General features: G+C 42.9%; 1 protein-coding gene across 1 annotated transcript in view; it reads right to left on the minus strand.

Moving 5' to 3' along the window:
* Nucleotides 1–2808: 2808 nt before the first annotated feature.
* Nucleotides 2809–17878, minus strand: part of LOC114446823 (protein bicaudal D homolog 1-like) — a 28889-nt gene continuing 13819 nt past the window's right edge. Inside the window, exons 3-13 of the mRNA XM_028422623.1 lie at nucleotides 17477–17629; nucleotides 17101–17350; nucleotides 16787–16971; nucleotides 15417–15896; nucleotides 15165–15343; nucleotides 14598–14991; nucleotides 14285–14479; nucleotides 12986–13137; nucleotides 12651–12861; nucleotides 4801–4889; nucleotides 2809–3371 (exon numbers count right to left, since the gene is read on the minus strand). Of these exons, the coding sequence (XP_028278424.1) occupies nucleotides 4836–4889; nucleotides 12651–12861; nucleotides 12986–13137; nucleotides 14285–14479; nucleotides 14598–14991; nucleotides 15165–15343; nucleotides 15417–15896; nucleotides 16787–16971; nucleotides 17101–17350; nucleotides 17477–17629 (2253 nt within the window). The 3' untranslated portion in view covers nucleotides 2809–3371; nucleotides 4801–4835. The remainder of the gene's footprint in view (nucleotides 3372–4800; nucleotides 4890–12650; nucleotides 12862–12985; nucleotides 13138–14284; nucleotides 14480–14597; nucleotides 14992–15164; nucleotides 15344–15416; nucleotides 15897–16786; nucleotides 16972–17100; nucleotides 17351–17476; nucleotides 17630–17878) is intronic.

Raw genomic sequence — 17878 nt, forward strand, 5'->3', positions numbered from 1 at the left:
CTGCACTACAAAGAAATGGCCTCATGTAGCACCACTGTGACTATGAACCTGCATATAGATGGCTTGAGAAAGGCACTACTGTCATCTCCCTCATATTTTTAAAGTAACCAATCATGCGATGGCATGCAGGACTCATCGCCCCGGCAACCAGGAACATGTAGGAGGAGCATGTTCCAGCCTTCCAGATATTTTATTTTATTTTAATTTAATTTATTAGAATTTAATTTTTATTTAATTTTATTTAATTTTAATGAAACACTGGGATGAAATGCTCCCCAATACCACTTCTGTGAATATATATACTAAGTCGTATGTGGACACATGACCCTAGGGTGCTCATTGGTCAGAATTTCATGACTTATTTATTTATTTATTTATTTATTAATCAAGACAAAAAAAGATCTTCCTTAACCTTTCCAAAAGCGTCTATTAGTCCAGAGCATCTCACAGAAAGTATGTGTACATACATCTTCACTCTAGGACAGCATCACCCCAGTTTATCATTGTGTGATGTTTGCTGCCCTCTACAGTCTCTAGTTGTCACAATATATGTGATGATATATACAAATGTATGTGGACGGCAACTGTTTCAGGACATTTTCAGGACTGATCTGATTCATGCTAAAGTTCTTTGATAGCTCTAAGATCAGGAGGATCATCTCTCAGAGTGATGCTGAAAAACTCGAGACAGACAGTATGTTTTTCTGTGACTACAGTCACGGTTAGAGTAGGACCTGCTAATTCTTACCCTTCATCATAGCTATGCTGTTTATAGGCCTACGCTGCAGGGGGGCATAAACATTATCCACTGACTTCCTTAACACCACCTTCTCTATTCCCCCCACCTCGTCTCCTCTCCTCACTTCTCATCAGGCCGACCCACATGCATTTGTGTGTCTTGTTTTCCTCGTACTTCTCAGTGTGTGTGTGTGTCTTTCTGCAGCCCTGCAGTTCTTGTATGACATTCACTAATAACTCAATACAATGTAGTGTCTTGAATGATTTCTTTGTTCATTACAGTGTATTCACAGTCCTCTCCTGAGTTAATTAGCAGTAATAACCCTGCTGCTTGTCTTGCAGATAAAAAGCCCTCCAGTGTCTCACTGTGTTTCTGATAAGAAATAACAGGGATGGATCTGCATCACTAAACATGCACATCAACAATATACATGTGTGTGTATGTCTTCCTCTCACTGGTGTCATTCAATCCCAGAATTAAAAGCCCAGTAACAGGTTAAAGATATAAATTGAAGAGCACTGAACTTATTTCCTTCATTTATACATGGCTGCCCTCTAGTGTGTAAATGATGGATCAACTGAAGTTGCATTTGCGAAGTCAGACACTGATGTTGGACGAGAAGGCCTGGCTCACAGTATTCACTCTAATTCATCCCAAAGGTGTTCTATCGAGTTGAGGTCAGGGCTCTGTGCAGGCAAGTTCTTCCACACCAAGCTTGCTCATTCATGTCTTTATGGACCTTGCTTTGTGCGCTGGTGCGCAGTCATGGTGGAACAGGAAGGGGCAATCCCCAAACTGTTCCTACAAAGTTGGGAGCAAGGAATATTCCAAAATCTCTTGGTATGGTGAAGCATTCAGAGTTCCTTTCACTGGAACTAAGGGGGCCAAGCCCAGCTCCTGAAAAGCATGTACCTATGTGCGGGTATATTTACATGCTTTCCCATATAGAATATCAGGGTTCTGAATGTTATTCTATCTCCTATTTTATTTTATTTTTAACTAAAATTCAACAGACACAGGGCTACTTTATTTATCTTGTAAATATCATACTGTGACTGATTGGCCCTCTGCTGCCCCTCCCCACCTCAGTATCACTTGTCAGGCTACGTTAAAAAAAAACATACATCTACATACTTCTGAATCCGCGTGTATGCATGTGCCATCCACCCTGCCAACCTAATGATTTTTTTACCTATTTTGAGAACTTATTACATTTTATTTTTCTATTTTTTTCTGTGGATTATAATAGCCTCTACCAGAGCACATTGGTGAAATGGGCACACAGCCGGTTTTAATGTTACGTTACCATAGTTCATACTGTTTAGACATGATAATTATATATTAGTACATTTATTGTAAGTTTATTATGTTTATTGCATGTCGAGAGGGAGAGAGAGAGAGATGTGTGCGCATGGCGCAACGGCACTAACCTCTTCAGTTCCCCCGACTTCTAGGACCCTATTGGTCTTTAGAACCATGGACAGTAAACACAGAGAGAGAGAGAGAGAGAGAGAGAGAGAGAGTGAGAGGTGTGCGCAATTACGCACATGGCTCAACCTCAGCACTAACCTCATCACCTATCCCGAGTACTACACAGTAGCACCCTATTGGACAGTGACCACATGAACAGTGATCACAGAGAGAGAGAGAGAGAGAGAGAGAGAGAATCAGCAGCACGTTTTTTCTCAGATGAATGACTTCGATGTTGGAGAGAGAAAAAAACATAAACAGATACAGATTTTTTTTTAAAATCCGTTAACTCCCTATTCCAGAGTTCTGTTAATGACACATGGGTCCATATATAGATTTCTTAGTTGAGGACGTGGGTTGACTTCATGATAGACTTCCAATCACGGGTAGCTTTTGTTTAATTTCCCTCAGTGGGAGTGGGTCACTCAGTCTTTCATAAAGCCATGCAAGAAGAAGTGAGCAGCCTGTTTGGAGGAACTGTGATATATGACCATGCTTTGGTCTAAAATGAGATCATACTGATCATACTGATACAGAACACACACACAAAGCTGATCCATGTTCATTTAGACAAGAAGCAAATGCATGTTTGTCGTTTATTTGGATTTTAAAGACAAATTTGTGGGGACACATGGCTGAAATAAACTGTATTGCTTATTAATGCAGATTCAGAAAAACACTGAACAGTCACATGGTCATCATCGTCACCCTCCTGCCTTATCAAACCCCCCAGCTCTGTCAACATGGCTTTGTGCAGCATTTTATACTAGGAACAGTCACACAAGACAAACGTTTGGAATGCATCGCTTCACTTTGTGCTTATATTACAGGTTGGATGTAGAGAAAGTACAACATATTTGTAATGTAATGGATGGGCATGCTTTTTGGGGTACACGCAAGGGTTAACATACTGTTCATGATAGGGAGAAATACATGTTTAGACTTTAGACACACTTAAAACTGAATGGGTCAATGATACACAGATGAGTTAGTGCTGTACGTTCACGTGGCCCTGCTGGCAGTAGCAATATTTCTAAGTAGCCTATCATTTCTGATGTGAGCCAGGCACTCCTTGTAGAGGCATCTCAGGTATCCTCTTTGAAAAAAAAAGAGTCACAGGTCAGGATCATTAGTGAGGGTCGGCACGCTGCTGCTGCTGCTGCTAAAAAAAACAAACAAAAAGATGGAGGTTAGCTGAAAGGGCTAGGTAGTTGTTAATAGTGATGTCCAGATCTGATCACGTGATCGGAAATTACGTGGTTTCAAACATAACCGCGAGCAGTAACAGGTGTGAAGAGGAGAGAAAAAAATGTCCTGTGACAGCACAAAGGCGCAGGACAGCACAGCCCCGACAGCACAAATGATCGCAATTAGTGACGCCTTTGTAGAGAACCCTAAAAGTATCAGATCAGGACTGGTATCGGCAGATACTAAAAATCAAATGACTCGGACTCGAGGGCAAAAAAACCTGATCGGGACATCCCTATAGTTGTTACAGTTCAATTGATCCGGATTTGCTCCAAACGAACAGTGATGTCGCAAATCGATGGTTCATACTTACGACACAGTGTTTGTGTGCTGCCTAGCTTTATCCAGAAATCATCAGAATCAGCGGTCAGAATTTTAAGATGATTGACACTTACTAGTGTTAACACAACACTGCGCCCTCTCATGGTCACATGAAATAATGCCAGCAAAAGAAGTTAAGGTTGTCTAATCTATTTAAAGTTGTTTTAAATAATGAAACAGGTCAACACATCGCAGATCTTATTAGGGAATTTGATTATCCAGACGGTTGACTAAGTGAAGTGTGCACCATTGATCTTTGTGGTGCACAGCTGCTAAATGCTAACAGCTAATCGATCGGACGGTACATACACCCGATCATATGAACAGGGAAAGTTATAGAAACAGTAAATAGAGGTGCTACCTCTGGCGATGGCCACTTAAGGCTGGCTTCCAGTCTTCTTACTTTCATGGATCTTATTGATGATTTCCATTTTTTAAGACAACGGTACAGCGATAATCTTTTGACACGGAGGTTACAACTCACTTGTTTTAATTATATTCAGACTTAAAGTTACACATAATTATGGGCGTTGCCGCTTTGAGTAACAGACTGACAAAGACGAGGGGAAACACAGGGCTTAAATATAAGAGGAAAACAAGACAGGCAATCCCAGAGGCGGGAAACACAAGGAAGTAAGACACACAAGAGGGAACACAGGCTTACAAAATAAAACAGGAAACACATGACACCTCTACAAACACAAGAGGAAGGCAAGGAGAGAAGTGAAAACAAACTATAAATACAATTAAATCATAAACCATCACACAAACCAAAAAGCAAACAGAAAACAAATCATAAAAACACAGAATCAAAACACACTTAACAAGGCTTCTATGAGGTGGTTTGAAAAAAATTAAATTAGTCTTCTATTAATCCTAGCAATGCGTCTGATTCCTTCATTTTAGTCAGTTTAGCCACGCCTCGTGCAAGTGTGTGCACCAGGAAATCTGAATTAAGTCCCGCCCACTAATAATTAGAGTATTACAATTTAGGGAAAAGGTTTTGCAGCGTTGCCTATTACCTGCGATCAGAGCTGAGGGAGGCTCCAAAACCCCTTCAGCTGTGGGGAGGGTACGAGGAACGGCACTGTGGCAGAAGGCTACTGACGATCTGCAAAAGACTGGCAGTTAGATGGACACACGGCATATGATACAAGATCTCAATTCAACAAAAAATAACAAGAAGGAAAATCAAAGATATTACACTTACCGACACGTCAGTAGGACTGGATTGCATTTACTAGCCTATATTGACATAAAGTCTTTTGACTAATACTAGAAATTGGAAAAAATGTAAATGTGAACAAAATACAACACAGAAATTATTGATTCATAAATATTTACATAACACTGTACAGTTAAAGCTCTAAAATACTTGGTATGTACACGTGCATATAAAGTGATCAGAAAGCAAAGAAGCATCAGACACATTCAGTATAGTATGACATTTAACAGTCTGCAGAGCAGCGAGGCTGCTAACACACAACTCCCAACATGATTAAGAATAAAATGCTATGTATGGGCATCATCTTCATAATGCTAAGACCTGATGACACTTCCAGAGCTAGCTAGCCTAGCAAGACAATTGGTTCCATACAACCATCTGAAAAGTAGGAAACTTGTTGGAATCCCCTTTCAATCACAAGATCACAACCAGTTAGCATCTTTGTTAGCATGTTGGTAGATGATTTGTGTCACACGCTTCCTCACGTGATGCTGATTGGATCGGAGCCTGTGATGTCACAAATGTTGTGAGAATTCTGCAGCTGTGTAAAGAAACTAGCTTGTTCCAGTCAATTCAAGATTCAGAAGACAACAACTGATATGAAATGGTATGAACTTGCTAATATTTTCACTTGTGGTTGGTTTGCAGGATTCATAGGTGATAATAATGATAATGATTATGCATGGGACGGTACACGTGTCTCGGTTCGGGACCTGTGTTTTATTTCCTATCCATTTTTACCTGCTTCCCAGCCGCCTCCTGGCCCGCTTCGCTTCTTTGCCTAGTCTCGACTTTTGGTAGAGACGCGCTATGGTGGAATAAACCAACGGAGAGCTATGAAAAGGGGTGTTTGTATGAAATGGTAACTCCCAAACTCCCCTCTGTCTCAGAGACAGTTCAATTCAGCATGAACAGCACTGCAAAGATTCATTCATATTCTACCGTGATTACTAATATTCCTCATCGCCGACCGGCCCATGAATGAAGCGGCCCACCGGGAATCTTCCCGACTCTCCCGATTACCCACTCCGCCCTTGCTCTTTTCAATCCGATAGCAACCAATTAGTTAGGCAGTTTCGCATTAAAACGAAGAATATGAATCATCTGTGGAAGCTATAAAACGCTAAAAACATCAGCCAATCCTCCGAGACGACCCTGCGCGGAGTATTGGCTGGTTGTCACTCTCTTCCGGCTCTGCGCGCACCAGAGAGGTACACGCTTGATGGCCGAAGTCACAGACCGTAGCTTGTCTTCAGGTAATGCACATCCATGTGATTGGAGGCGTAGCTTCGGGGGTGAGCTCTGAGAGAAAGGGGCGTGTGTTTACTTGCGAAATCTAGCTGACTCTCACTGAGTTTTCAAAATCTCCTACCCTACCTTTAAAAAAAAGTAGAAAAACCTCAACAGTGTAAACCAAACCGAGAACCGTGACCTCAGAACCCAACCGTCGATTTTGTGAAGCATTCCATGATGTATGTATAGTAATAGTTAGAAGAGGACCAGAGGCACAGCAGCCACAAGTACAAAGGTTTCTTGGTTTTCAAGTTTTTTTATAGCTGCCTTGAGAATATCTATCTTGCCAGTTAGCTCTTCTGAGATATTTGACCAGTCATGAACTGCAAAACTCATACCATATGGTTTATATCAGGAACTTGGATCTCCTAAGAACAAATATGTAAAGTTTTGGGCGATTGGGTGATGTTAGCGCTGTGTTTCATTTCCTGGTGAAGCTATTTCAGCATCATTTTCTAAGGACAAAAACAAAATGCAGTGTGTAATTTTGAAAATGATTGGACTAGCCCCGAGTTGCTGTGGCCCAAAAAAACCTATTGACCTCTCTGACAGTAGCTGGCATTAGCTAACCAGCAGTGACAGCTTTGACAATGACTACCAAGCTAAAAGGTGATAAAAGGTCTAAATCTTTCTTTAGATTACAGAGAGACCAGATCACTGCAATAAACTATATAAATAAATATGTTTTCAATTGAATGCTAATTATGTTGCAGACCAATCACTGACTAGCATGGTTGTTGAAACATTCACCTGGGGTCTCTTTCATGTTGATGTAATGGCCGAAAGTCTTTTAAAGTCATAGAGAGAAATTGAGCTAAAGGTTCCTGTTCCCTGCGGTTCTTGTGGTGAAAAAATTCAATCAAGAGGATTAGTTTACCAATCAAACTGAAGCTAGGCTGGCTAAGCTAATTACCAGCATTTTCATTTGAGGTCACACCTAAGACATGACTCTCATACAGCACACAATATAAAAAATGGACAGCGTACCATAGGGCAGAAAACAACATTTGACAGACTTGATGGTTGTCTCCAATTGTTTTGAATTGATTTCACAGAAAGCAGGGAGGTGTTTGTTTGTGTCAGACAGAGTGAGGGTGAGGGTGAGGGTGAGTGTGTGGAGGGGGGTGGGGGGTCACAGAGAGGAGATCAGACTGGTTTCCTTCTTCAACAAACAGGGCACACCCATGCCAGATCCTAATATTCTATCTGTTTCAGGTCCACAAATGTTGGACGTCAATTTGAAAAGTAAAAAGAACCAAAACATTTAATTTTCACATTACATAACAAGCCAATAAAACATATAATATATATATAATATAATAAAACTAATTAACATTAAATCAAGCAGCTCGCCAAAATGAACACGAGGAAAAACAATGTCCAAATAGTTTGCCACGTGGGTCTTAATAGTGTCCTTAGAAGTAGGAAAAGAGCCTCAGAGCCTGTCCAAAATGCCACTGGCTACAATTTACCTAGAGACAATCTGCTGCATTAGTTTAGTTTTGGCATATATGTATATATATATATATATATATATATATATATATATATATATATATATATTACAGTGGAATAAATGTTGTATTGCCCATACTAGGCTAGCATTCTGCTAATGGTTGCTAATGGAACCGTCCATTGGATGTGCCCAATCAAAATTCTTAATTGTAGTTTGTTATTCAACCAGTAGTTAGGTGTTTTATTACAAATGGAAAACCTTGAAAACTCTAAAAAAAAACTATATTTACTATATTACTATATTTACTTGGTACTTTTTCCTTTATATTGAAAACATAATAAAAATTGATTTTTTTTATCAACATAGCCATAGCATACCAGGTTGTCACCAGGCCTGCTGACCTCCCTGCTGCTAACTATCAAACCAGCTCAACATGCCACATTTAAAATAGCGTGCAGTGGAGCAGGCACACCAAAGAATGAGCGCTCGCGCCGAGGGCTGTGAAAAGGAAGGAATTTTTAAGTAGGTTAATTGGTACGTCTGACCAGGCTAGCCAACAATAAATGCTATCAGCAGCTCATTGGTTGAAAGTTGGGACTCAGGACTGTAGGCAAGTTTTAGTTTTTTTTTACACTGTGCCAAATAAATGGAAACCAGTTGCTTGAATTACTACATGTGGGAGGAGGGCCATAATCTGGGAGGGGCTCCAATAGTGGGCCAATCACAAATCTGGTAAATACCCCTGCCTGTCAAATGAGCTTTTGCCCCATGCTTCATTATAAAATAATAATAAATAATTAAATAAATAAAACATGTGTATTGTAGGCATTTACAGTATTAGACAAGTCAACAAACAGTGACAGTCTGAAAGAAGAAAAAGTGATGATTAAAGTTCCCAAAGGTGAAGAAAAGAGTGAACATTAGAGAAGCTAAATGGGACATTCAAGTAAGTCTGTATTATGCACAGCATCCAGACAAAAATACTGACGTTTACAAAGCAATATCCACCCCACTGAATGAAATTCAAGTCAAAGACAAATACACAAACAACAAAAAAAACAGCTTTGTAGCCTGAGGTACAGGAGTGGAAATGAATCAGTCAGCCAGAGCAGGTTTTTTTAGGCTACAATGTGCATTTTAGGTGCTGTAATATAGTGGGTACTGTAAGGCACACACAGACACAGGAGATGCGGTATCATGTGTGCTGAAGTGGTAGCATATCAGATATATATGGTTAATGGAAGTGTCTACAGCTTGCTCTCACAAATCTTATCGGTTTCCCTTCCATGCTGAGCTAGGCTAAGATAAGCCAAAACTCAGTCTACGATGCTAATGGTCACTCTTGTTATGGTTGGTGACTCATTCCTTTTTGATGAGGCGTCTCACACAGTTCCCTGAGTATCTTGCAGCCGTCGTGAACGAGCCTTTTACATAAACTGAAAACATGGAGTCTGCATCACAGATACTACGGCCATGATGGCGGTGAGTTACAACAGTCTGATCACTTTGTCACCCTCTCGCCGTGAGTAATATAAGGATATAAAGTCAGTTAATTTAGTATTTTTTTGACATTTGGAAAAATCATATATTGGCTGGTTAAACATTTGTTTGTTATTTCCTGTTTTATTTTAAAAATTCTTTCTTCTTGTGGTCCATGCTTTTTTACTTTTAGTGCATACAGCAACATACGTACTATTGCTGTACATGAGTATGCATGAAGGTCATATAAATTGTTGGGGCTGAGCTCTCTCTCTCTCTCTCTCTCTCTCTCTCTCTCTCTGATGATCACCATCTACATGAAGGATTGTGGGTAAAAAATATCCAGACTTGCATATTCTGGCTGTATTCAAACTTACTACACTAGCAGTATGTACAGAAAGTATGTTAGCAAATGCTGCAAGTGCAACTCTCTTCAGGTCGGTGTTAGCTGAGGCTACATGAGTAGCATCATGTTTTTTTGTTTACTTTGGATTTCCAAAATTGGAAACCAGAAATGCATACTGTAAATACATACTGGGAGTGGTGGATGCATGCAAGTTTATATACCCCTGGTAAAAAAAAATCGTTGTTATCAGCATGGCAACTTTAAGTTGTCTGACTGTCTTGGTCACATAATTGCAATTATCAATGAATTTTATTTATTTGACCTCAGATACACCCAAATAATATTCTGCTTTTTTCATGTGGTGTAACTTTCTTGTGCAGAGGATTGTGGGTAAGGGGAAAAAACTATGACATTCTGAAATGTGACAATTTCAATGTACTTTTTCTTTTACTTTTCATCCTGATACGTTGCATAGTATGCATTGGGACGTACCAATTATTTATCAGGTGAGCTAAACAGATGTATAGAGTACTTCCTTATACTTCCTTGTGTGTCACTTTCTGTCTTGGTCTGGTTTCCTGTCTGTGTGATTTCCTGCTTATTTTCACCTGCTCCCAATTACGCCTCTCTCTGTATACAGAGTTGTCTTGTGTTTTGTATTTAGTATATTTAGTATATGTGTAGCATTTTTCTTGGACGTTTGTACAGTGTGAGTCTCTTTATGACATACTTCAATTTCCACAAAATAATAATACTATAAATAATACTATAAATTACTATGTCACTATGTATGTTGAATTTTTATTTTGTTTATTGTATAAGGAGAAAGTGATATAGACTATTGAGACACACCCCACGACTGACGTCATCATATTGCTTCTTTGTGCTCAGCTTGTCTCATGACAGACATACATGTTTGTGCGCTCTCACCTCCCTTCACCCCTTCCTCCTTCTCATGTACTCCATACACTGCTATCAGATCCGCTTTCACACAGCAGGAGAAGTAAATCCGCAGCATAAGAGCATCCTAACATGAACATGCATAGCTGAGGCTTTATAAGAACAAACCACTGGGTGGTGCTAGATAGTGGCAAATCTTGCTAAATCTTCTTCCAACATTGGATGAATACGCTACAGTGGCACCCTTCTGTAACAGAAAAATATGCACAGCTGTGTGCAATGTGTCAGTATGCTTCAAACTACACTTAATCAAACACAAAGGAGAGACTGTCACACACAATCAACCTCTGAACTCCTCATTCTTTGCAGATCAGCCACACTCACTGAATGTATGTCATGTGATTTTTGTCAATTATGGCTTTCTAGTTGCGCTTTTCAAACAAACAAATAAACAAGACTCATGTTGCTTGTTGATTTTTCAGTTAAAACATAAAATACAGCGATTGTAGTGATGGATTATACTTTCCGAATGAACTATAGGTCACACAAGATGCGTTTAAGGACCACAAGAAAGTTTGAACGTCTGACTTTTCTACATATACTGTATTTAAATTCAAACCTGCCAGCAGGTCTTGGGATTCTAAGGCTTGTGTGTTAAATTCTGCACAAACCTGATACACACGTCAGTGCATCAGTTTGTTTGAGGATAATTTAACCTACATGTTTTACTGTTTGCTTGCATCTCCGAGGGCAAAACACTCGTAACCCTACCTTTGTGTGTAACAATCAAAACAACCTCTGAAGACAGCATTGTTGGAATCATATTGAAACCTTAACAACAACAAGAACAAAAAAGTATGCTTACGTTGAAAGGTGTGTGGTTTACAGTGTTTGTGTATACATTATATGAGAAGAGTGTGGATATTACATTGAATATAGATGATATTTAATGTGTCAACATATGAGCATCCACCAAGTGTCCAGTCAGTGTCTTTTTAATCACTTCATGCATGTGTGGTCTCGACCTGAAAAACCAAAATGCTAAAAACCGCTCGTTTAAAAAGTCTCTATTAACGTCCTCCTGTGTGGACCAATCAGCAGTCTTAGAATAAAAGGAAGGCGGGACCTCTTGTGCTCCTTATTGTCGAATCCCTGAGCAAAGTCACTGAACATTCAGAACCCGCTGGCCAAGGCTTAGGCACCGGAAAAAAAATGGAACTGGGAGACAGGAAACCACTTTGTCCTCTCTGTTAACCCCCACTCTCTCAGGTGACAAAACAGAAGGGATGATGGGAGTTGCAGTTTTTGTGTCAGTAAGACGCCAGGTGGAAAAAGCTTACGGTAAAGGGTTTACAGAAGCGGGTCATTCCCGGGGCCGGTAATAGCTGTAGTGTCTAGGGTAAAGGGGTGTGTAGTGGGAGGAGTGGCTGTGGGAGGTGGAGGTGCTAGAGGTGAGGTAGGAGCTAGACGGGTTAAAAGCAGCAGAAGAACTGTAGTAGCTGTGGGGGGAAGAAGGGGAGTAAGGGGAGGAGTAAGGTGATGATGAGGGCGGAGTGTAAAGGACAGAGGAGCGCGTCATGCTTGACAGGGGCCGAGTTCGGGATGATGAGCTCCAGGTGGAGCGCCGGAGCCCTAGAATAGGGGACCGATAGGGTGAGGAGGGGGCAGATCCGGGCAGGGTGGGCCTGATGGTGGAGGGGGAGGTGGTAGGGGTGTGACTTTCTGTGGTGTAGTGCCTGGTGAGGCCTGAGCTACGGGGCGGAGCGGGTGAGATGTTGACGCTGACACTGTGGGAGTCGACCACAAACGTCCGCACCCCTAAGGACCACTGCGAGTGAGCCAACCTCAGAGGGGTTGAGGGTGGAGTTTGCCTGGAGGGTGAGGAAGGGGGCTCCAGAGAAGGGGGACTCTCTGACACTGTAAGGCCAGCCAGTGAGGTGACCGATGGGGATGATGGGCTACGAGGGGGTATTTGTGATGCAGGGGAGGTAAGAGCTGAGGCCAGAGCTGCAGCAGCTGCACTGACCAATGATGGGCTAAGAGGGGCAGAGGGATTGTCAAGAAGAAGTGACGTAGGACTAGTGAGGTTGGATGGGGAGAGGCTGCTGGGGGCCAAAGCTGAAGAAGAGCCTTGGGCTTGGTTTTGGGTTGAAGCGGAGGCAGAGGAACTTACTTTAGGGGTGCTGGTCTTCAGGCGGGTCAGCCTGCCCCCCCTGGTGCGATGGGTTTGCTCTTGATCAAACGCCAAATCCTCCAGGCGCTGGGTGAGGGCCAGTTTCTGCTGTATGGCCATTCGCAGGAGGGAGTTCAAAGTTTTCTTCTCATCCTCGGCTGCAGCCAGCTGCCTCTGCATCTCATCCAGCTGGGTTACATACTCATCACACCTGTAGGGGGCAGACATTTGAATTGAATGCAAGAGAACTAATGACAATGGCTGATACACACAGAGAAATGACCCCAATACTAGTTAATGGTGTTACTAGTGTGTTCTTCAGTGTGGTTGCTGACCTGGTGGCAAACATGGCTCGCAGCGATGAGAAAGTGGCAGCGTCTTCCTTCAGGGCCTTCAGCTCGTTCCTCAGCTTAGTCATTGTGTCAGTCACCATGGATTTCTCCGCCTCGTACTTACTCTTCAGGTTGGCCAGAGCCACCTCTGCTGTCTGGGTAATTAAATATATGAAGACACACATACAGCACTTATAAACTAGATGATTGTGCAATTTCTGGAGAAATTGTGGGATTTCTGTTATGGTTGTCCTTTGTTGCGGAGTTTTGCAGAGTCTTCACCTCAATTCAGGTCGGCTAGAGCCACCAGGATGCCATCAGGGTGAAGTCAGACAAGCGTACACCAAGCTGCAACCTTCGGGGCTTAGACTTAAAGCCAATGAGTAAGTGTTAAAACTTGTTGTTGACGTCACAACCAAGGGCCCCAAAAGCGAGTCAATCCCCATAGACTCCCACATGTTAACATGTCAAATTTCAGTGACATGCCGTTTCTGAATCACAGCATGACTGTTCTGCTTCTACGATCGCCCGCCTACCTCAGCTCCACTCTTGCTGTCCCCTCTTTGTCCATATTTGCAGTTTTGATGGACTGTGACGCTGCCAACATGGCAGCGGTTGGAGCGTCCTGGAGCCTCCCACCAAGCCACAAAACGGCTCATGTTTGTTTGTTTTTAACTATCAATGGCATACAGATACACAAAGTACACCAACTGGACTAGATTAGAAATTCCAAGGAAAAATGTGATGTATATGTTTCGGATTGCCTTTGTTGGCTTACAGGCTGCTGCCAGTATTTGTCTCCTGTTAGCTGGTGCAGGTACATAAATCATAATGTGTATAAAGATAGATAATGAAACAAGTTTGGCCAAAACATTTGAATTGCCCCCTGGTGGCTGAGTGTAGTATAAGCAACATTGGAAGCAAGGTATTTTGGTCTCACTTTTAAACAAGGGGCAGACAGAAAATCACTAATCTAAGATCCTCCCTTCAGCTAATCCTTCCACTTCATAATAGTGTCAGTCAGCCTGGATTTCTCCACCTCGTACTTACTTTTCAGGTTGGCCAGAGCCTGTGTGAAGTGATCCATTGCAGCACGTAGGAGAGGAGCTTTATTATGTGCTTACCCACATCACATTTCTTTCAGTGGTGGAGTTAAAATTAGATAAGACTCTCGTGGCAGAGACAGATTTAAGTGCAACTGCAAAGTGCAACTGCAAACACAAGTGTTACCTAGCATTTAAAGCTAGGTAACACTTGCGTTTGCAGTTGTATAATAGTGGTGATTTCTAAGTACTCAGTCACCTGTTTGTTAGCCTTGAGCACCAGTCTGAGGGTGGCGATCTGCTCTCTCTTGGTGCTGAGTAAAGACTTGAGCTTCAGGATCTCCTCCATGCAGCTCTCCTTGTCCTTGTCCAGCATAGGTGCCAGTTCCCTGGCTGCAGCTCTCTGTCTGGACAGCTGCAGAGACCTGTCCACCGCCCGCTGAAGGTGCTTCACCTGGGACAGGAGAAGGTGGAGAGGAGAGGAGGTGAGAGTAAGAAACGAAAGAGATGATAAGAATCATCTGCAGGTGAGGAAAAGACGAGCGACAGGAAAGACACAGAGGGAGTTCTACCTGGTCTCTGATGATAGCATTGAGATTGTAGATGTTCATGGGCTCCCTGCGCAGCTCGCCAGGTGGCTCCAAGGCAGGTGAAGATGAAGATGATGACGATGAAGAGGCACTGATGCTGGGTGAGCGAGTAGAAGGCGTGCAGGGCGTCGGGCTCTGCTCAGATGGCACCTGAAGGCCTTCCCTGTCCACCTCCTTCTCCTCTTTCCTCCCCTCTCCAGACAGAGGCTCTTTGGATGGAGACTCCGAGGGGCTCCGTGACTCCGCTGGAGTTGAGGAGGTTGAAGAAGCAACAGCGGCCAGCCGCCTGGCTAGGCGTGGTGTTAGGAGAACTTTGCTGTTGTCCAAAGACATGGCTTTGAGACTGGCACTGAGGCCCCTGAGCCCCCTGCCTTGTCTGGAAGAAAAACAGAAGGATTTTTTTTAAGTCTGTAGAACCTTCAGGGTGTTGGTTGGTATCTGCTCTGAAGTTTGAGCAATTCTTTTACTATAACTGTGTCTTGGTTTGCTAGAAGATTCTTCTAGTTTACAATCAGTTTCTTCCTGACACTCCCCGTGTCCTCCTTGTACCTGTAGTAGTCCAGCATGACACGGTTGGGCGTCTCATTGTTGCACAGGCAGACGTGGTGGTAGAGCTGGGCGAGCTCTTCACTCAGGGTCACCAGCTCATCCTGAGCTGCATTCAGTGCCCCCTGACTCTCACTGGCTCCTGACTGAGCTGCCTGCAAGTCTACCTCAAGGGCAGAGATCTGAGGGTAGAGGAGAGGAATCAGCGCATATCTCATTCTATTCAAAGAGACACAGTCAGTGTGACAGGGTTACCTTTTCTTGTCCCTCACGGCAGCTCCTCTCCAAGGAAGCGACCAATTGCTCCAGCTTTTTGAACTGACTGTTTCTCCTTGGCCTCTCCTGTGCTGCCCCTTCCCCACACTGAGCCAGCTTCTCCCGTAGAACTTTCACCTCAGCTTTGAGCTCCACCACTTCTGTCACAGCACCACGGTACTTGTACTGCAGGATCTCCAGACCCGGAGTTTGGTATGAAAACACCTGGCTTTTATTCAGATCCTCTTCAGTATCTCCTTCGTCTCCAGGCTCCTCCTCATCTTTGTCCTGCTCCATCAGGGTTTCAGAATTACCATGGGCTTCCTTGCTTACCCGTCGATGCAGGCGGCGCAGGGCAGTAACTTTCTGGCTAAGATGGAGGGTCTTCTCATGCTGCTCGGTGAGGGCCCCCTGAGTGTGCTGGAGCTGAGTCTGGGACTCCTGCAGACTGGTCATCAGTGCTATTTTCTCACGTTCAACCTGAAGGGGGCAGCAGTAAGATTAGAGAAAAATATGCTATTACACAGTGGACACATGTTTGTGGAAGCACAATTTGTCTAGTGCTAGTGTTTGGTAAACCATTGGAACACCAAAGACGAGACAAATTCATCATAAAACACAATTTTCTTGTTATGCAGATGGTTATGGTTCATACAGCTGAATTGCAGGTCACTACACATACATTTATTTCAGGTGTCTTTGCATTACACCAGTATGAAGTGGCAAATTCATTCTAGAAGACACCCAAAACACACACGCCCCTTCTACTTCTAAGAATCTAACCATGGACTGTAAAACCTTAAAGTTACTCCTCCAAGCTTCGCTGGGAGTAAAGAAACATTGTAGCACATTCGACTTGAACAGCAACAGAAGGAGCAATGAAAGCCACCGTGTTGGGAGAGCGGTCGATAGTGTAGTGTGTCAGCTGAGATATAAATAAGCTCTTCCTGCCGACCAGCCTGTCAGAGCATCTGCAGCCTAGACTACGCCTATGGGAACTGAAGCAGATACATGATGTGTGTATGCGTACCGCATGCAGCTTTTGGTGGGCTCTTTCAAACGCTAAGTTAATTGGATTTATGGTTTTGCTAAAAGTTTGGGGAACACAGAGTCAGATGAAGTCGACTAGGTGCGTGAGAGGAGGAGACAAATGGAGGAAAGTGAGACGCTGAGAGCTCTGCGCAGTGGGGATACTGTATGTCAGCATGGTTTCACTGTAAAATATTCAAAAGCCTTTCAAGAGGATTCTGCTGCTGGATTATGAACCCCACAGACAATGAAAATAAAAGACACATTTCTAAATATCAAAGCCAATGCATGGCTGACCAGTATAGTTTGGAGCTTGGCGAGATGGATCTGAGCAAACTCACCGTCAGTAGCTGCTGCTTCAGCTTCTGAATTTCTGTCAGGTTCATCTCATTTAGGAGGTCTGAAGTTGGCCCCCCCTCAGCTTTCCGACCTGGCCCTCTGCATTCTCCATTGGCTCTGGTCCCCAACCCTGCAGCCGTCCCTGCTCCTGTTCCGCTCTGGAGATGCCCATTACACCTACCCACATCACAGGAAATACATTAATTCAAAATATATTTGGAGTAAAAAAATCATTTAAACTACGTGTTTGTGTGTGTCCACCTTGTTGGCTCCTCTGTGCTTGGAGAGAGCAGAGTAGTTGGTGTAGCGGTGCCACTGGGGGGTGCTGAGGAGAACATCAGGTGAGCGCTACCAGTGTAGGCAACATCACACATGCTAAGGTGATGCACCAGCTCTCTGCGCAGGTGGTTCTTCTGCTCGCGCTCACTCTTCAGGGACTCTAGCGCCTCCTCCAGTTGGGCGTCTGAGATGTCTTTTAAACGCAGTGCGTCCTGTAACTGGGTGTTGAGGACCTCTGTCTCCTCTTCTAGGACCTTGATCTCGTGCTTCAACCCCTCATACTCCACCTGAACAAGGGTGGAACAAGAGATACAGAGATCACCATTCAAATGTCTGTCTAACATATTGGAAACTTCACCTTTACCTTACCTTATCATTTTCATATACGTAACATATGCATGTATAATCTGTACCTGATTCTGCTTGAGGGTTGACACTAGTTTCTGCAGAGAGATGTTCTCCTCTTCCAGCTCGGTGTAATCCTGGAGAAGTCGTGACTCTCTGAACTTGTATTCCCTGATCTCCTCTCGCATCCGGCTACGCTGCAGCTCCAACATCTCATTACTCTGCTGGGACAAGAGAAGGCTGCTAATACAAAAAAGCTATTGCTATCAGTCTTCAATAAGCTTATGATACGATACAATATGATACAATACGATACAATAAGATACAATAAGGTATGATGTGATGCGATATGATATGATCATAGAACAGAATGTAATCATATGTAATATAATATAATAATATATTATTATATATAATATATAATAATATAATATGGTACAATAGCATATGACATAATGCTGGATACAATA

This window comes from Parambassis ranga, chromosome 2 (assembly GCF_900634625.1).
Source record: "Parambassis ranga chromosome 2, fParRan2.1, whole genome shotgun sequence".
Taxonomy (NCBI): Eukaryota; Metazoa; Chordata; class Actinopteri; family Ambassidae; genus Parambassis; species Parambassis ranga.